Source organism: Cebus imitator, unplaced genomic scaffold, assembly GCF_001604975.1.
Source record: "Cebus imitator isolate Cc_AM_T3 unplaced genomic scaffold, Cebus_imitator-1.0 Scaffold364, whole genome shotgun sequence".
Taxonomy (NCBI): Eukaryota; Metazoa; Chordata; class Mammalia; order Primates; family Cebidae; genus Cebus; species Cebus imitator.
The window spans coordinates 111217-132177 of record NW_016107679.1 but is presented as its reverse complement, the minus strand read 5'-3'; the positions used below and the strand labels follow the sequence as shown (position 1 = coordinate 132177).

General features: G+C 37.2%; 1 protein-coding gene across 2 annotated transcripts in view; it reads left to right on the top strand.

Annotated features, from left to right (window-relative positions):
• The window catches only part of PLGRKT (plasminogen receptor with a C-terminal lysine), a 74502-nt gene extending 54018 nt beyond the window's left edge, over positions 1-20484 (top strand). For both annotated transcript variants that reach the window (XM_017506855.2, XM_017506856.2), the window contains exons 4-6: positions 16620-16750; positions 17312-17421; positions 20096-20484. In XM_017506855.2, coding sequence (XP_017362344.1) covers positions 16620-16750; positions 17312-17421; positions 20096-20217 — 363 coding nt within the window. In that variant the 3' untranslated portion in view covers positions 20218-20484. The remainder of the gene's footprint in view (positions 1-16619; positions 16751-17311; positions 17422-20095) is intronic.
• The last annotated feature ends 477 nt before the right edge of the window (positions 20485-20961 follow it).

Sequence of the window (20961 nt, the reverse complement as noted above, 5' to 3'; positions counted from 1 at the left end):
CAACTGGAAAGTGTATTCATTTCCTAGAGCTGCCTCAACAAATGTACTAGTTTTAAGCAACTGAAGATGATGATTTCACAGTTCTGAAGGCCAGAAGTCTGAATCGAGGTGTGTCAGCAGGCCCATGGTCCCTCTGAAGGCTCTGGGGGAGAATCCTTCTTTGCCTGTTGCTGCAGTCACTCCAAGCATTCCTTGGCTTGTGGCTGCATTGCTCCAGTCTGTGCCAATATCTTCACATTGCCTTCTCCAACCTGGCCTCTGTACTCTGTGTATCTTTTATAAGGACATTTGTCGTTGGATTTAGACCCCAGTTGGGTAATCTAGAATGATCTCATCTTAATATCCTTAGCTTAATTATATCCCCAAAGATTTCTAAATAAGGTCACATTCTTAGGTTTCTGGGGTTAGGATATGGACATACCTTTTAGGGGCCACCATTTAACCCACTGTAGGGAGTCAACCCCTACTCTTCCCTTCTTTCTCCGCCCACATTCAGGTTCCCACAGTTCTACCTGTGGTCAGTACTGTTCCCCTCTATTTATCACAGGGCAGCCAGAATCCATTTAAAATGCAAATCTGATCATGTCACTATCCTGTTTCAGTCACTTTGTGGCTCCCCATGAAGCCTAACATCTTTAGCATGGTTTGCAAATTCCTCCCATCCTGCCCTCCTTCCTTCATTACCTCTGTCAACTCTTTCTGTGTTTTCTTCAGTAGCCCTTGCAGGATTTATTTCATTTCCTCAAATTCACCATGCTCACTCTTCTTTCCAGGCTTCGGTCCATGTTGTTCCCTCTGCCTGAAGTGCTCCCCACTTCTCACCCCTTATTCCTATCTCCACTCACCTGGGTAACTCCTATAGGTCTTCAGCTTCAATGTCATTTCCTTACAGAGGCCTCTCAGGACCCCTTAACTAGCTCTGGCAGCCCTGCCGTGCACTTTCATAATGCCCTGAAATGTACCTGTCATAGCTCTGATGACCAATACTGAAATTTCTTGTTTAATGCTTGTCATCCTCTATTAGACTATAGGCTCCAGGAGGGAAGGTGCTGTCTTCCATACTTAGCATCCAGAAACTGCCTGAACTCTCCATAAATGGTTGGCAAGTAGGGAATGAATAAAGGGTCTTCATGAATAGTTTATTTTCCAATGACTTATTATAGGAATAATTCTGAATTTCTCTACTTTAAGAATAAAACGGGAAAGTTGTGAGGCTAATATGACTTTTTTCCAGGTTGCATATTTTCAACTTCTGAGTCTTGTGACTGGGTAAACAGGCCAGGAGAGGAGTGCCTTGTGCCTGAGAGCTGGCTGAGGTATGGAGGCCCTGTCTTGGATCAGACTCTTCATCTCATGATATGGTCTCTCTATGATTTGGTACAACTCAAAGATCTGGTAGAAACGTACATTAGCTAAATTTAGTTTGTTGTTTTTTTCTTTATGTATTTTAAAAACTCAATTGTTGTCCATGTTTCTAGACCAACTTCCAAACAATACAGTCCCACTACACAGAGGAAACAAGTGAAGAACCTGTTCACCCTCTTAGCGCAGTCCCATCTCCTAAGAGGTCACCCCTTTAAAGCATGCTCCAGATCTTCTCTTCATTTACAGTCTCAGGTCGTTATTTATAGCAGTATGAAAAAGGACTAATACATCCCCATTTTATGTAACTTTCTCATGCCCACACATCTACACATTTGTGAATGTAAACTTCTACCTGGACATCCAGGTGTTTATACATCCTCTGAAACTGAGGTGGAGATTCCCAAGCCTCGGTTCTTGTCTTCTGTGCACCCATAGGCTCAACATCATGTGGAAGCTATCAAGGTTTGGGGCTTGCACCCTGTGAAGCAGTGACCTGAGGTGTACCTTGGACCCTTTTAGCCACAGCTGGAGCTGGAACAGCTGGGATGCAGGGCACCATGGCCCAAGGATGCACAGAGCAGTGGGGCCCTGAGCCCAGTCCATGAAACCATTTTTCCCTCCCAGGCTTCTGGGTCTATGATGGGAGAGGCTTCCACAAACATCTCTGAAATGCCCTGGAAACATTTTCCCCATTATCTTGGCTATTAATATTTGGCTGCAAACTCCTGGTACCAATTTTCTGTATTAGTCTGTTTTCACACTGTTACAAAGAACTACCTGAGACTGGGTAATTTACAAAGGAAAGAGGTTTAATTGACTCACAGTTCCACATGGCTGGGGAGGCCTCAGGAGACTTACCATCATGGTAGAAGGTGAAGGGGAAACAAGGCATGTCTTTCATGGTGGCAGGAAAGACAGAGAGTAAAGGGGGAAGTGCGATTCTTTGAAACTATCAGATCTTGTGAGAATTCACATACTATCATGAGAACAGCATGGGGGAACCCCCCCATGATCTAATCACTTCCTACCAGGTCCCTCTCTTGACACATAGGGATTACAATTTAAGATGAGATTTAGGTGGGGACACAGAGCCAAACCATATCAGGAGATGAGTCATTTAATCCAAAATATTTATTTTGCATCTGTTATGTGCAAGGCACTGTTCTGGGCATCAAGGTTATGGCACGTGAACAAAAGAGAAAAAGATACTTTGCCCTCATGAAGCTTACGTTGTAGAAGTGGAAAAAGATAAAATTTAAAAGTGAGTTATATAGTATATCTGAAGGTAAAAGTTCAATAAAAGTGGGAAGGGAATAGGGTGTATGGGAGTGGGGTGAGGTACTTGCAGTTTTAAAAAGTGGACTCAGAGAAGCCCTCACTGAGAAAATATTTGATGATAATACTAACATACAAATCACAGGATTGTGGTTTATTAATAAATGAGTGAATAGAATAGTATCTGGCACATCATAAGTACAATACTCTATAAATATTAGCTATTATTTTTCTTCTTTTTGTTTTAATCCTTCATCCATAACAAGAATGTATCAGAAATTATTTAACCATTTCCTTACCCGTAGACATTTAGTTAGTCCCCAGTTTCATTCTATTACAAATACTGCTTATATTGAACAGTCTTGTATGTATTTCTTTGATGAAATACGAAAGCATTTTAGTAGGTAACTTCCCAGACATGAAATTATTGGGGAGAAAAGCATTAAGATTTTCTGCTGGACAGATAACTGTCAAATTGTCCTTAAAACTGCTATACTCATCTGCTTTCCCACAAACAGTGCATGAGTGCACTCTCCCCAACACAGGATAGTACCCATTTTTATCTATATGAGAATTAAAAATTAGATCTGTTTGTTGTTTTTTTAAATTTTATTTTTCTACTATAAATGAAGTTGAACATTTTTAATAATTTATTTTGTATTTGTATTTATTTTTCTGTGAAATGCCTGTTAATATCTTTTGCCCTTTTTCTATTGGGTTAACTTTATTGGTTTGTAGATTATCTTTACTGTTATTTGTTAGATCATATGTATAAATATGAATAGGCTGAAAGTCTGGGTTTATATTTATGTATTTTACATACACACATTCATTCACATGTGGCTGTTGAACACTGGAAATGTGGCTAGTGCCTCTGTGAAACTGAATTGTTAATTTTAATCTTAATTTAAGTATCCAATATGGGTAGTTTATTGGACAGCACATCTCTGTAGTAACTTTAGCTGTCTGGCAGGTAAGATAATTTTCAAAATGTTCTTTTCTTGTATATTTTCCCCTCCAAGGAAATCTTACAATGAGCTTGTCAAGTTCACTAAAGTAATTTCTGATCAGATTCTGACTAGTATTTCTTCCTGGATATTATATTTACAATATTGTGAATAACTATTAATGAGTTTTGGATATAGAAAATCTGTCATGTTTATGTGTTATGTACTCAGCCATTCTGCTGATTCTGATTATAATCTTGTTGATTCTAATAGTTTGTTCAGTTTATCTTCTTGAGTTTTAAAGATAGGCAATCATTAGCCAGTTGTATTTATTTCTACTTTTACTGTACTATGGTTAAAAAATATAGCCTATGTGATTTCTACTTTGAGGAATTTATTGGGATATTTTATTGTGGCATAATGTTCCCTAAATATTTATAAAGAATTTAAAAATATTTATTGGTTATACAGATATACACATATTAAGCTTCTTGATTTAATTGCTCAATTCTTAGTATCCCTATATTTTTCCAATTTGACCTGTATATTTCTGAAAGAGAGGGTTAAATCCTACCATTGTTATTTATAATTTGTAAAAATTGTTTGGTATTCCCAACAGTTTTGATTCATATCATTTAATGTTTTGTCTGATTTATAAAAGTTTTTAACTGTTCTGTCTTCTTCATTAATTATATATGCCTTTTATCAATGTTAAAGTGTACAGCTCAATTAATTTTCACAGGCCGAACATATTCCTTAAGCCCCATCGCAACCCTTTGCAGTCACTAATCCCCACTTAAGGATAGCCACTATCCTGACTTCCAATAGCACAGGCTTGTTTTTTGTCTTATTTCGATCTTTTTGCTTTATACTTTTTTGTGTCTGTGTGGTGAGTGTCTACAGGGATTAAATAGCAACAAATCTAAGATTTGTTGTTTGTAACTGGGTCAAGCTGACTTTTCTGTAGAAATCTTAGATTTATATAAATCAGAACATAATAGCATGTAAGAATAATAACTTTTTTCAGTTTCAGGAATTAATTGTTATTTTCTAAAATAATGAGAGGTTATGTTTTTTGTGACATCATATGGGAATATGAATGTTGGAAGTAGTATTTTCCAGAATGGATAACTAAATAATGAATACCTTCCATAGTCTACTTTTGTTTTTATATTAACATCAGGCTTAAATAAGACATTTCTAACTTAAAGACTTGCCTAAAATTATTTAGCATTGGAAATAACCTGCCCCATGAGTCCTGAAGCTCAAGTTTGGGGACCTTGCCCACAATCGCATGATAGAACTAGAAATTGAACCCACGTTCATGTGACTCTGAAGTGTGTGTTCTTTCCATAAGCAAAAAGGTGTGGAGAGGTAAGCATGTGTGGCCTCAGTTAAGGCTTGAAGGCTGGGGTCCAGGGACAGCTTGGCAGGACATGAAGCTATAGAGAGATAAGTTAGGATGGGATTTTTAAAGGCCATATATTGTCTAGGAGCTAAAGAATCACTGCAAGTTTTTAAGCAGGAAGGTAATACCAGCTCAATTTTGAAAGAAGAATCTGTGAGTAGTACAAAAAGTAGATTAGAGGGAGAGGAAACCAAGAACAGAAAACACAATTTAGTGATTGTCTCAGTGGTTCTATTGATGGGTAGTGATGGTCTGAACTGGAGTAGGGGCTGTAGGTAGGAGACTTGGTTCAAGAGTTACTCAGAGACATTATAGTAAGATTTGGCTCTCCATTTCCCAAAATTTCCAGACTCCCTTACAGCTGGGTTTTACATCTGACTTGGTTCTGCCAAGTAGACACCCCTGAAGGAGTCTTGGGAGGTGGAAGTGGGCTGTGAAAAGCTTTGAGAAGACATTAACTCTTCTTGTAAGCACGGTAGCAGAGGTAACTGGTGTTTTGGAAGTGGTGGAGGTGAAGTTTCAGTGTTTAGCCCTGAGCACTGGTGGCAGGAGGCAGTAGCTGTGGAGTTCCCCTAGGAGAACCCCACGTTCTGGCTGAACATTTCTCCAGAATGGCTGCATCATTCCTGAAAATGTAGAATGGAAACTTACTTCTATGCTCTGCCAGAAATTCTGTAGCTGCCAGATACCCTGCAATCAATCTTGTTCTGTTTAAACTACTGGTTAGGGTGGATTCCATTATCTGCAACTCATAGACTAACCTCACAGGGGAGGTTGAGATCTTCCTCATGAAGATCTCAAAGGGCAGTTAGAAATATAAGCCTACCATCAAGAACAATTCTAAGGTGGAGATTTGAATTTAGAACTCATCAGCAAGAAATGGTGCTTAGAGCCCAGAAGGTTATCAGGAACTGAGAAAACCAAAAGGAGAAGGTGTCTGAGAAGGACATTCTGGGGGAAAGTGGACAAATAGAGGATTTGAAGAGGGTCTCTCTGGAAAAGGCTCCAGTGTCTGGCTGTTCTTAGGAAGTGCCTTTTCCCTTTGTATTCCAGTTATGGGAGGGGAGCAAGACTTGCCCATTTAGAAGAACTTCTTTAGCCCCACCGTAAGCATAGACAGTTCTTTTTCTTTTTTGAGACAGGTCCTCACTCTGTCCGCCAGGCTCTGTCCCTGTAGCCTCGACATCCCAGGCTCAAGTGGTCTTCCCACCTCAGCCTCCCAAGCAGCCAAGACTATAGGTGTGTGCCACCATGCCCAGCTAATTTTTGTTTTTCCTAGAGACAGAGTCTCACTATGTTGCCCAGGCTGGTCTTGAACGTAGGGGTTCAAGTGATCCTCCTGCTTCAGCCTCCCAAAGTGCTGGAATTACAGGCATGAACTGCTGTGCTCGGCCTACTTTTCTTATAGAGCCAAAGCTAGCCCTTGTTTCCCTCAGGGCTCTTGATTCAGCGCCCCAGACCCACATTTGTGTGGCAGAGTAGAAAAAGCCATTCCTCAAGAAATGTTGAGAAAGTTGAGTTTGTAGAATATAGTCATTATTTGGATATCATGGTTTCTCCCAATTAGTTCTCTGAGGAATTAGATATAGCAAGGAAGAGGAGGTCACAGGGGTCATGGAAGGCTGAATTTCAGAGAGTGGTGGCTACTGAAGTTACACACTACAATGGATAGCGGCATAAAATGCTGGTGAGAAATTGGAGGCAGTGAGTGTACAGGCTCTTTCAAAGAGATTTAAACAGGTCAATTTAGGTCAGTCTGTACCCCAGATCAACTTAGAGCTCATTATATATGTCTTTAAAAAAATTTTGTACTAATTATATAGAAAGGTGGAAGATTTTGAGATGGGAATCACACTGTCCATTCCACCCCAATTTTCCATATTAACGTGATTATTGCAAGCAGACTGCAGCGTTTGGCTTTGGAGCAGGCAGGCCTGGATTTGAATCTCAGATCTGTCACTTAATGACTGTGACCATAGGGAAAATCACATCAATTCTGATCCCATTTCCTCAACTGTAAACTGAGATAATGCCTTCAGTGGCAGGTAATACTAATTAGATTCCATTCCAACTCCCTAATAGCATGCCTGCCTATACAACAGAGGCTAGAAAGCCAAAGAGAAAATTTCCAGACACCCTTGCAGCTGGGTTTTACATCTGACTTGGTTCTGCCGAGTAGGCACCCCTGAAGGAGAGTTGGGAGGTGGAAGTGGGCAGTGAAAAGCTTCAAGAAGACATTAGCTCTTCTTGTAAGGACTGTAGCAGAGGTGAGGTGTTTTGGAAATGGTGGAGGTGAAGTTTCAGTGTTTAGCCCTGAGCACCTGTGGAAATGGTGGAGGTGAAGTTTCAGTGTTTAGCCCTGAGCTATGGAGTTCCCCTAGGAGAACCCCAAGTTCTGGCTGAACATTTCTCCAGAATGGGTGCATCATTCCTGAAAATGTAGAATGGAAACTTACTTCCATGTTCTTCCAGAAATTCTGTAGCTGCCAGATACCCTGCAATCAATCTTGTTCTGTTTAAACTACTGGTTAGGGTGGATTCCATTTTCTGCAACTCATAGACTAACTTCATAGGGTTTGGGGGAGGTCAATATATGTAACTTGCATATACTGTGCACATGGTGAGCCACATTATTATTTTTATTAGTGCATCACCTGTTGTAATGAAATCAAGCATCCTGCAATTTCTTAAGAATTCTGTGATACTGTTTTTTGTAGCACATCTTTATTCTAAGATTCTTAGGCATCCTAAGTATTATAGAATATAATATTTAGGCATGCTAAGTATTATACAGTATAATACTTAGGTATCCTAAGTATTGTACAGTATAATACTTGGGTATCCTAAGTATTGTACAGTATAATACTTAGGCATCCTAAGTATTGTAGAATATAATACTTAGGTATTCTAAGTATTATAGAATAGAGGTCTTTTGTGCACTGTTGGGAATGACAGTGGAGTGTTAACTATCAAACTATGAAATATATACTCTTTAAAATGAGAAAATACAGAATAAATGAAAACACTCTTATTGTTTTTACTTAACAGACAATCTGAAATTGTTTCCAACTTCAGTTAATAGTGCTAATAACTTAACCAGACACTGTGTTAGGAGCTGTGGCTTTCAAGAATTTTAGATAATGGTTGAGAAGTTGTATTAGTCTGTTTTCACACTGCTAATAAAGATATACCTGAGAGTGGGAAGAAAAAGAGGTTTAGTTGGACTTACAGCTCCACATGGCTGGGGAGGCCTCAGACTCATGGCAGGAGGCGAAAGGTACTTCTTACATGGCAGAGGCAAGAGAAAATGAGGAAGAAGCAAAAGTGGAACCCCCTGATATACCTATCAGATCTTGTGAGAGTTATTCACTGTCATGAGAATAGCATGGGAAAAACTGGCCCTCAGGATTCAATTACCTCTGCCTGGTTCCCTCCCACAACATGTGGGAATTCTGGGAGATATAATTCAAGTTGAGATTGGGGTAGGGACACAGCCAAACCATATCAGAAGTTCATGGTCTTTTGTTTCTTTCCTAGGTGTTGTCAGGTGCTCAACTTATTGGCATCTTATGATCTTTTTACAAAATTCTAAATATTTGTTTTGGAGTCTACCTCTTAATATGGCATTTGGCATAAAACACAGGGTTTTTGCCAAACTGAAATTCTTATTTTTACATAGGGCAACCTTATTGTTTATAATAAGATGTTACATCTACAAGTAAGAATGTATATAACTATGTTGTAATCTTTATTGTACGATATATAATAAGATGCTGTTACCACAGCTTCTAAGTTTCTAATACTACAGTTTGGTTGGTATTCAGTTATTTTTTATAAGTTATTGATAAAGGGGGGCTTTTTTCTTAAGACAAAAAGAACTTCAAATTACTACTTATTTCCTAATTGAGATTGTTTCTAGGCTGGAGATTGAGCATTTAACGTATCTGTAGAGCAAGTTAAGTTAAATAACCACTTGCCACAGCTTTCCTTATGGCTGCTTTGTTTTAACAATGTTAGTTTATGTTTTGTTTTTACCTGAAACATTGATTTTCTTTTGGTTTAGGAGGTATTCATAATGTCTCTACTAATTTGACAAAGGTATAGATAAATATAAAATATTCTTGTTTCAGATAAAAACAAAAAACAGGTCTAAATGACCTCTTGTGGCAGAACATGTAGAATAACTTTTGGCATTGCTCAATTAAGCAAATAAAAACAAAACTTTTCATATGTGAATATATTATGAATAAATCAGTATGTCATTGGAAACCAAAAGCACAATAATAAACTGATTTGTTTCTCAGAGTTGGCCTAATTATTTCTTAAAAATAGGGAAGGCTCCAATTAAAATGAAATTAAAACTGCAATAAGAATAATTTATAGGACAATGTCATTGCCTTTGTGCTATACAATGTTTAGTGTGTCCAAATGAAATTTAGTAACTTTATTGTTGTGTTAAGGGGAAAATTGTATTAAATAGTCTGTGTACCTTTACATAATTGCCCCTTTGGAAACTCAACAGATTGACAAATTACTGAGGTCAGTAATTTTGTGGCAGTTCTTAATATTTTTTAAACAAAGAAATTGAAGAATGAAAATATACAGTAAAGAGCTGATGTAACAATTTTATGAATGTGGTTAGAATGTGGTTCCTCCTGTATAATTATTTCTAATATGGTAGCTTCCTTTTATGTTTTTTGTTTTTATTTTTGCTTTTATTTTTAATTTTTCTTTTTTTTTTAATTATACTTTAAATTCTGGAATACATGTGCAGAATGTACAGGTTTGTTACATAGGTATACATGTGCCATGGTGGTTTGCTGCACCCATTAACCCATCATCTACATTAGGTATTTCTCCTAATGCTGTCCCTCCCCTAGCTTCCCCATCACCCAGCAGGCTCTGATGTGCGATGTTCTCTTCCCTGTGTCGACATGTTCTTATAGTTCAGCTCCCACTTATGAGTAAGAACATGCAGTGTTTGGTTTTCTGTTTCTCTATTTGCAGAGAATGGTTTCCAGTTTCATTCATATCTCTAGAAAGGACATGAACTCTTCCTTTTTTATGGCTGTATAGTATGCCCTGGTGTATATGTGCCACATTTTCTTTATCCAGTGTATCACTGATGGGCGTTTGGGTTGGTTCCAAGTCTTTGCTATTGTGAACAGTGCTGTAATAAACACATATGTGCATGTGTCTTTATAACAGAATGATTTATAATCCTTTGATTATATACTCAGTAATGGGATTGATGGGTCAAATGGTATTTCTATTTCTAGATCTTTGAGGAATCACCACACTGTCTTCCACAATGGTTGAACTAATTTACACTCCCACCAACAGTGTAAAAGTGTTCCTATTTCTCCACATCCTCTCTAGGATCTGTTGTTTCCTGACTTTTTAATGATTGCCATTCTAACTGGCATGAGATGGTATCTCATTGTGGTTTTGATTTGCATTTCTCTAGTGACCAGTGATGATGAGCTTTTTTTCATATGTTTGTTGGCTGCATAAATGTCTTCTTTTGAGAAGTGTCTGTTTACATCCTTTGCCCACTTTTTGATGGGGTTGTTTTTTTTCTTGTAAATTTGTTTAAGTTCTTTGTAGATTCTGGGTATTAGCCCTTTGTCAGATGGATAGATTGCAAAAATTTTCTCCTATTCTGTAGGTCGCCTAATCACTCTGATGATAGTTTCTTTTGCTGTGCAGAAGTTCTTTAGTTTAATTAGATCCCATTTGTCTATTTTGGCTTTTGTTGCCATTGCTTTTGATGTTTTAGTCATGAAGTCTTTGCCCATGCCTATCCTGAATGGTATTGCCTAGGTTTTCTTCTAGGGCTTTTATGGTTTTAGGTCTTACATTTAAGTCTTTAATCCATCTGGAGTTAAGTTTTGTATAAGGTATAAGGTAATGGTCCAGTTTCAGTTTTCTGCATATGGCTAGCCAGTTTTCCCAACACCATTTATTGAATAGGGGATCCTTTCTCCATTGCTTGTTTTTGTCAGGTTTATCAAAATCAGATGATTGTAGGTGTGTGGTATTATTTCTGAGGCTTCTGTTCTGTTCCATTGGTCTATATATCTGTTTTGGTAACTTTATTTTTTATAATTTCAGCTTTTGTTTTAGATTCAGGGTACAGGATTGTTATGTGTGATGCTGAGGTTTGGGGTATGAATCATTCCATCACCCAAGTGGTGAGCATAGGACCCAATAGGTAGTTTTTCAGCCATTGCTCCCCTCTCCCTCAACCCCTTCTAGTATCTCCTGGTGTCTGTTGTTGCCATCTTTATGTCGTTAGTTACCCAGTGCTTAGCTGCCTCTTACAAGTGAGAACATGAGGTATTTAGTTTCCTGTTCCTGTGTTAATTCGCTTAGGATGATGGCCTCCAGTTCTATCCATATGCTGCAAAGGACATGATTTAATTCCTTTTTATGGCTGCATAGTATTCCATGGTGTATATGTATAACATTTTTTTTCTCCAGTCCACCATTGATGGGCACCTAGATTGATTCCATGTTTTCACTATTGTGAACAGTGCTTCAATGAAAATATGAGTGAATATGTATTTTTTTGTAGAATGATTTGTTTTCTTTTGAATATATAACCAGTAATGGGATAGCTGGGTCAAATGGTCATTCTGTTTTAAGTTCTTTGAGAAACCTCTTTAAAATTAATTGTGGTTCTCTAATTGTTAAACTAGCTTCATATAAGCTTGGAAAATCCTCAGAATGTGAAGTTATAATCAGGAACATTTTGATTTCAAATTATTTTCTAAAACAGTATCAAAAGGTCCAGAGATTAAAAAATTATTATTATAAAGGGCCTACAATTTTTTTGAAATAGGAAAAAGAATTTTGTATTCAGGATCTGATTTAACAATCATTAAGAGAACTTACTGTACACCTTCTGTTTTGCTTTTATTTGTTGTTTTTAGTGTCAGTAATTGGGAAGGAAGGTTGACGATAAATATATACATAAAAGATGCAATTAGTGGTAAATTAATAATTGCATTAATTCATTTATCCCTTTATTGCTATTGAAACGTTTGGTAGTCAAGTGTATTAATTTGATTTTTAAAATGTATACAGATATAGACCTGTGACTTTAAATATAATCTTATGAAATATAAGATAGTTTATAAAATTTTAATTTATGATTAACATGGATCAAAATGATTTCTTTCATCATTTTGTTTTGCTCATGGAGAGAGTCTTCATGGATTTTTTTTCTCACTCTAGGCTCATAGTTTATCACAGATACACAATCTTGCTGATTTTCATAATTTATGAAAGATGGACATGATGGCCTTTATTTTTATCAGTAAGGGAGTAGACTCAGAATATAATATTAGTTCATAACTAGTTTTTTAAATATACTTAAATTTAAGAGTAGTTTTAGGTTTACAGAAAAGGCATATAGAATTCCTGAATACCCTACATTTTTTGTACCCTGCTGTTAACATCTTACGTTACCGTGGCACGTTTGCCACAACTAAGAAACTAACATTGACCCATTACTATTCAATACATCCCACATTCACATTTCATTTGTTTATCTCTAATATGGGTTTTCTGTCCCACAATGTCATCCAGGATGCCACATTACATTTAGTCTTCTTGTCTCTTGAGCTTCTTCATCTCTCGCCCTGCTCTTTCATACTGTTCTCATCGGAAGCAAGTAACTAAGCAAAGCCCAAGATCAAGGATGGGAGTTAAGCTCTACTTCTTTGAAGAGGGAGGAGGAGTATCTTCATAAATGAGTTGGAATTCTTCTGTACAGGATATTTATCTTTTTTCCATTTATATTAGTATAGACTCATGGATATTTATTTTGTACTTTTGGTTATAATCCAATGCTATGTTATTTATTTTGCCGATAAAATTGTTCTAGTTTTAGACATTAGGAGATCTTTCAAATTGACCCTTGTGTCCCTTTGACATACTCTACCATTATTATTATTATTATTTTAGAATCTCTTGATTTTCTGGCACTATAAGATGCTGTAGGCTCCTCTTACACATTTCTTGCCCCAATCCTAGGCCAGCTATTTCTCCAAGAGCCCTGGTTGGTTGGTTTCTTTCTTTCTTTCTTTCTTTCTTTCTTTCTTTCTTTCTTTCTTTCTTTCTTTCTTTCTTTTTCTTTCTTTCTTTCTTTTCTTTTCTTTCTTTCTTTCTTTCTTTCTTTCTTTCTTTCTTTCTTTTCTTTCTTTTCTTTCTTTCTTTCCTTTCTTTCTTTCCTTTCTTTCTTTCCTTCCTTCCTTCCTTCCTTCCTTCCTTCCTTCCTTCCTTCCTTTCNTTTCTTTTCTTTTCTTTTCTTTTCTTTTCTTTTCTTTTCTTTTCTTTTCTTTTCTTTCTTTCTTTTCTTTCTTTCTTTCTTTCCTTTCTTTCTTTTCTTTCTTTGAGTAGAAATCATGTCCGGGTGTTTCTGGGTATTGGGTATGCTTGCTTGCAAAAGGTTGTTATTTCCTCTATGCCCTGTCGGTGAACAGAGCTGAGAAAGGTATGTACTTTCAGTAATCCATGGATGCCTAATCTATGCATGCATATAGATATGCATATCTATAATTTCATCTTTGTCGGTCTCTCTATCAGGCACTAAGCATGAGTTTATACTTACATCATTGGTTCTTATCCAGTACCACATGGTTCATTCTAGTCTTTTCCTCTTGCTTGTTTGTAACCTCCCTGTTTAATAGTAAGAAACCTGGCTTCCACCATCTGCTGTCAGTTTACTTGTTGCTCATCTCTAGTAGACATGTAAAGTAGTTTCAGAATTGTTAATCTGTAACTTGTGAAAGACAGTTTTACCTACTAGAGTACAGTGTTTATGTACAGTTCTTTCTGTCTTTACTTTTACAGTTTTTAGTCAAAATACCATTTTCCAAAGTTAGATCAGTTCTTTTTCCCCAACGCTTCAGTGAAGTTGTGCCATATATTTGTAATACAATTGGATTATTTTGTCACAGTCCGCATTTCATCTTGTACATCCATTGCCCTTTTGGCTGATTTGTAAAATTTGTAAGTATTAAGGTTCACTCTGTGCTGTAAAGTTTTATGAGTTTTCACAAATGCAGGGTGTCATGTATCCACCACCATAGTACCATACAGATTAGTTCCATCACCCTTAAAGCCTCTCTGCTCACAATCTTTTGAGAGTTCCCAGTGGGTCTCTTTCAGACTGATATCTCAGCTTGATCTTTCATTGGAAAAAAAAACATAAGCTCTGAGTCTTTTATTTCAGACAATGGTTCTCAGTCTCAGTTGAACACAAGAACTATCTAGAAACCTTTACAAAATACTGATGCCTGATGCTACCTCTAGGTCCTGACTTAATTGATCCCATCTGGTTTAGTTGGTCGGGGTGTAGGTCTGGGTACTAGGACTTTGAAAACCTCCCCAGATGCTCACGGTGTGCAGCAAAGGTTTAGAACCACTCTGGAGTCCTCTATATCTTGTTTCAATCAAGCCTCTTTTTTGATAAAAATGCAAAGAATTAATTGCTGCATTTACACCACTTTGGGGAATATAATAAATCAATATGTAAGTTTTGTTAATAAGTAATGTAGCAAGGATGAATTTCACACACTAATCTTGTGCAAAAACATATGTATTTTTTGTCTCTAATTGAACTCAAAATGAACCTCAATTTCTCTTGATGACAGCAAATTTAATTTTGACAAGCCAAGGTTACTCAATTACTTTTAATTTAAAACTCTGTTCTTTGGAGAAAATGGTTGAATTCAGCTTTCCTCTTTCCCTTATCTGTTCATCTTTTCCCTGTGATGACCTAGGCTTGGGTCTAGGTGATCTCAGATAGCAACAGTATCAGAGAAGGCACATCTAGCCTAGATGCATTTGGTGATTCCCATACAGAGAATTCTGGTCCTGCTTCCTGTGGAGAATGTTGGGAGAGAAGTACTGCAGAGCAGAAATGGTTTTAGGACAGATCTCAGAGAGAGCACCCCTAAGGGCTGCCTCTTCCATCTTTGTCAGCAGCCAATGGACATGGAGAAAGTCTGCAAGGTTCTCAGGTCAGCTGGAGAGGGGCACAGAAGGTAGTTGCAGATTGAGAGCAGGTGGCCTACCAGAGTCCAAAACCTTGGGCCAAAGGACCCCACAACAGATACTTGGGAGTGAATGTAAGCCAGTGGCTGAGTGGGGAAGGCCACTGGATCCCAGAGGATCAGCAGCATCTCAGAGTATGGAGATGATGGTTATGCCAGCCTGGAACATGGCCAGATGCCCTTTGAGAACATCATGTGGTGCTGTCCAGGTTGATGAAACAGAAACAACAGCAGAAATGGGTGCTGCTGATCCTCTGGGATCCAGTGGCCTTCCCCACCCAGCCACTGGCTTACATTCACTCCCCAAGTGTCTGTTATGGGGTCCCGTGGCTCTAGGTTTTGGACTCTTTGGGAGGCCTTCTGCTTTCGATCTACAGCTACCTTCTGTGCCCTTCTCCATCTGACGTGAGAAACTTGCAGACTTCCTCCACACCCCTTGGCTACTAAGGGAGATGAAAGTGGCCTCTTTTAGGTGTGCTGTCTGCGGGGTCTGCCCTGAAACCATTTCTGCTCCACTGTAGCTGCTTCCTTCCAGAATTCTCCATGGGAAGCAAGGCCACAAGTCTTCTCTGCTTAGGGATTCCCAAACCCATCTGGGGCTTCCTTAGTATCTTCTGGGGATTTAACCTCTGTATGGCCAAGGAGCCGAGTGCTATCTTTACATCTAAACTATCATTCATCCTTCCCAGCTACTCCCTTCAGTAGAAAGAGGGCATGGATAGAAAACTAAATCACATTATTATTCCTTCCTCTCCTCTTCTTTGCATCATGAACTCTGTGTGTACCGCCCTCTAGCTTGGCTAATGACATGTAGTGCCAGTATTTTAGAATTAAAACATCATCATCATCAACAACACCGACAACACTTTTCTCTGTCAAGAATATAACTCTTCAAATAATGGGCTTGGGTTTCCAAACTGTTGCTTCTTTTGAGTATTTTCTAAAAATCCATTTAGAAATTCAGTCTCTGTCTATCTTCTAGCTATCTGCCTTCTGTTCAAAGCAGTGAAAGGCACTGAACAAAGTGGTGAAGAACTTGAGGCGAGAAAAATGTGGCAAAGAAAAATCTCTATAGATGTCTCAGAACAACACCGCTCTACTATCCTGTTATGATGTGATATGGACCAAATAAATACTCCAAATAAATTTCCGTTTGGAGTTAGATGGATTTGGAAGGCAGATTTCCATGCAAGCAGAAATAAAGGCCAATAAGATATATCTACATTTAAAGAACCATAGATCTTTCCACACATGCAATAGGAAAAGCTGGACATTTATTTGATTCTTGGCTAAAGCTCCAGATTACAGGCAGTCAAGACCTCAGGGTATAAAAACAGAATATTGATATTTAATCTGTATTTATTCCAGGAAGATTTCACTGCCAAGGTGACAGTTGGTGAGAACTGTCCAAAGGGACTTTAGTCAAAGTCTGTTAGATTAAAACAAACAAACAAATATGAATTAAAGTGATTAAAGAATAAATCCACTGGAAAAATAGATTATTAACTATTTGTTCAGATTCCACAGCTGAGTAACTCTTATCTTTTGTTTTGTCCTCAGCTGGAAAGGCAACTCATCATGCAGAGTGAAATGAGGGAAAGACAAATGGCCATGCAGATAGCATGGTCTCGGGAATTCCTCAAATATTTTGGAACTTTTTTTGGCCTTGCAGCCATCTCTTTAACAGCTGGGTATGTTTGCTATTGAACAATTTCTTCAATCATTTACTTCTTTTTGTCTTTTCCATTACCATTTTATTATGGCCAGGATAAGACTGGTCCAAATAGTGTATATAAGCAAAGTAACCTGTTATACCTTAGTCATTGGGGGTAACTCTGTCAAAGCGAGGCAGTAACATTTAATTTAGTTTCTTAGGGTTGCTTCTGTCTTTTTCTCTATGTTATAAGTTAGAGACAGCACCCACTTTACACCAAGATAGAAGGCTTATACATGTTTATCTCCACAATCTCTTAGTGGTATATACCAATCCCTACCCATTTTAAAAACAAGGAACCTGAGCTTCAAAGTCAAGTAAAGATGAGCAAGTCACAGACTTTGCTCTTGAGAACTGCAGCATCTGGTTAGGGTTATTGGGTAAGGAAATCCTATTTCCATAGAATTATCAAATGAATTAAGTAACTTTGAAGGAAAAGACATTCTTCCAAAAAGCAGGTAATTTTTTTCTATAAGTATACAGGTATGTATTTACAGGTTATTTTTTGATACTATTTTTTTTTTAATTCTTGAAACAGAGCAATTAAAAAAAAGAAGCCAGCCTTTCTGGTCCCTATTGTTCCATTAAGCTTTATCCTCATCTACCAGTATGACTTGGGCTATGGAACCCTTCTAGAAAGAATGAAAGGTAAGTATTTAATAAGCTAGAGTTTCTATTTGCTGATTTATTTTCCATTTCAAGGATCCCTGCTTTAGGAACCCTTGACTTGTAAAGATTCTGACAAGACTCTCTCTTTGAACCTCCAATGACCAACATTTCTGCTCTCTTTCACACAATGGTGTGCTGGAGCCAGCTTATATCAGCTCACAAGAACCAATCACTACATTTTCAGAGATTGTGTAAGCTGGTTGTTAAACATAGTCATTTAATTTATTAAAACTTATATAAACTTGTAATTAAATTATATCAAGTTAAATTGTGTTTAAAACAAAGGTAATAAATAGAACTCATCTGTTTCTAAATATTTACTATTATCCATATTCTTTGGTTATTTATATCTATTGTATCTGTGTGATAGAAATGCATGTATAATATACAGACAAAATAGAGCTACAGTCCAATTTCAGTGACATCCCATTGGTAGCCTGAAGTTGGTCTTGGTGGGAGTATTTACACAATGGAAATCTGCAGTTGCCAAATCAAGGCTTGACTTCTTATTTTGTTGATTATCTAGACCAGGGGTTTGCAATTGATGGCCTACAGACTGGCCACCTGTTTTCAAAAGTAAAGCTTCATTGGAACATATCCATGCTCATTCATTTATGTGTTGTCTGTGGCTACCTTCCCATTACCATGACAGAGCTGAGTCATGAAACAGAAACATAGGAGCCCACAAGCCTGTAATATTTACTGTCTGGCCCTTTAAGAACGTTTGCCAACCTATGGTCTAGATTTTAAAAACTGGTGAAGAAAATGGTAATAATGGAGATTAAACTTAAAAGTGTGCTTTGTTTGTAACTATTATATTGTCAATAGCATAAAAGTTGGTGAAATAGTCTTCTAATATTTAAAAACTATTATCCAGTTCAGCTAAGAAGTTGTTCACATCATTCTCAAATAAGTGAAGTTCTGACATTTGTCTTCAGTGAAACAATTCATTGTTTCACTTGTGTCCTACTCATTTGTGTAAATGAAAACACCAATCATCATCTATTATACTCTATCGACAACTGCAACATAGGCTCGCTATGGATTCAGGTGTTCCATAAAAATTAATGAAAGCATTCTGTAAGAATCAATTTGCTATGTAGAATTTTACAATTAAGAGTTTTGCACATTTTATTATACATATTTTTGTGTATAATAAACATGCATAATAAACATATATTTAATAAATTTATATACATTTTATTTTCAGAGAACTGGTTGGTAAATATTCACCAGCACACTGCTGCTGTCACAGAATCCTGGTTTATACCGCCCTGGAATTTGACACAGCTGGGACAGAAATTGAATAGAAAATTTTTGTGAGAATTTCCTATTTAAAAAAAATTAGAATTCATCAGAAAACTTATCACATTAGAAAACTTAGATTATACTTTTTTTGCATGTTAATAGTGATGACCCTAAAATATCCAATCCCTGTTGGACTGAGTTTATCATCAGCCATTCTATAAACACATGATGAGAATTACCAACTAGAAGGAAGGCTCTCTCACATGGAAAACATCTAGTCTGTCATCAGTGGCCAACCTAATTACATATAATTTTATAATGATTTTTACTTGCTATTTGAGATAGAGGTAAATAAAAAGAAGGTATTTACAGATGATTGAAATGTTCTTATAATTCGAAAACTATGGCCTGTTCTGTTGGGTTTGGAGTACAGTTAATAGTGTGTGAGAAGAAGGCCAGGTGCAGTGGCTCACACCTGATGCCAGCACTTTGGCAGGTGAAGGCGGGCAGGTCACCTGAGTTCAAGATCAGCCTGTTCAACATGGTGAAAACCTGTCTCTACAAAAAATTAGCCAGTGCACACAACCTGTAGTCCCAGCTACTCAGGAGGCTGAGGCACAAAAATCACTTGAACCCAGGAGGCAAAGGCTGCAGTGACCTGAGATTGTGCCACCGCACTCTAGCCTGGGCGACAGAGCTAGATGCTGTCTCAAAAAAATAAAATAGGGTGTTAAAAGAGGAGTACTCACAGAAAGTCTTATCTTTTATTCCCAAGGGAAACTTGTGAAATGTAAACATGTATTATAATACAATTTTTTTAAATGTGCTAACTAGTCTTCAACAATGAAAGCTAGCAAATGTCATTGGGCCCAAGAAATTAATGCATTTTGTAGCTCTTTGAAAGAGGAATTGTTTATAAAGAGGTGTATATGTGTATATTTGTATGTATACAGACTAAATAACATTTAATATTATTTTGAGTATTTACAAGTAATGTCAGGTTGAAGATGAGCTTTTCTCAAAAATTAGAATTTGTAGTAAACTTTACTTTCTCTCTTGTCTCTTATATTAAAGGGCAATAGGAAAGACTACATGTGGGTTCTCTACCGCAAATCCCTCCAAACAGAATTAATACTAATCCTGACTTTGGTTCAAGGGAAAAAATTATTTATTTTGATGTTTTTTTCTCTTCTGCATCTCCTGATTTATTTATGAGTTTTCAGAATTTATCACTATGTTTCCTCTGGGAAGTGTGTTACTTCTGCTGAGTAAAATGTTTAAGTGTGAGATTGGGAACATGGCTTATATAGTGTTCAAGCCTTTTAGGGGCTATAGCAATCAGGCTTTGTCACAAATTGCTGAATGATCCCTTTGTCACCTTGTGTATTTCTGTACTTTATTTAAGGTGAAGCTGAGGACATACTGGAAACAGAAAAGAGTAAATTGCAGCTGCCAAGAGGAATGATCACTTTTGAAAGCATTGAAAAAGCCAGAAAGGAACAGAGTAAATTCTTCACAGACAAATGAAATCATGTTTACCAGTCAAATCTCAAAGCACAGAATTATTAACTTGAATCATGGTTCTTACGGTTTTTTAAATGCTCAAGATTTTGATATTATAGATTTTATTTTAAAATATTAAAATGCAAGATGAGTTTTGAGCTATTTTAAAATGAAATTTATAACATTCAACACAAATCATGGAGGTGCTCTAACTTTCAGATTTCCTCTCTGTGTGCATTACAGATATCTAAGTGTAAAATTAATAAATTGTTTTGAATTCCTGGAAGCAAATGCCCAGCTGCTCTCACTTCCCTGGTCACACATACTTTCCATATCACATTCCATTTCCATGGATGCTTCGATATTTTGTGTTTTTCAATTGTGTCCTGCTGCCATATAACAGAAAACAGTATTGAATAACATATATACTGCATTTACTATGACTGTCACTATTCCGAGTGTTTTGTACATATTCTTGTAATCATCCCAATAATTTCACGGGGCAGGAATCGTTTTATAAATGTAGAAACTGAGGCACAGATAAACAGCTTGAACAGAGACAGCAGCATGCAAGCCAAATCCAAGAAGTTGCTGCAGGTCATCCAATTTGACTGGGCCGAAGCCGTACTTGGCCAGAGCTTGGATTTGAACAAGTGTGGCTCCAGTGGTTGCGCTCTAAAAGGCCTTGGCAAGGTTAGGTCTTAACTCATGCTTAATATGAAAAAAAAAAGCTGTAAAAGGGAAAAGGTAACAACATTCAAATAATGG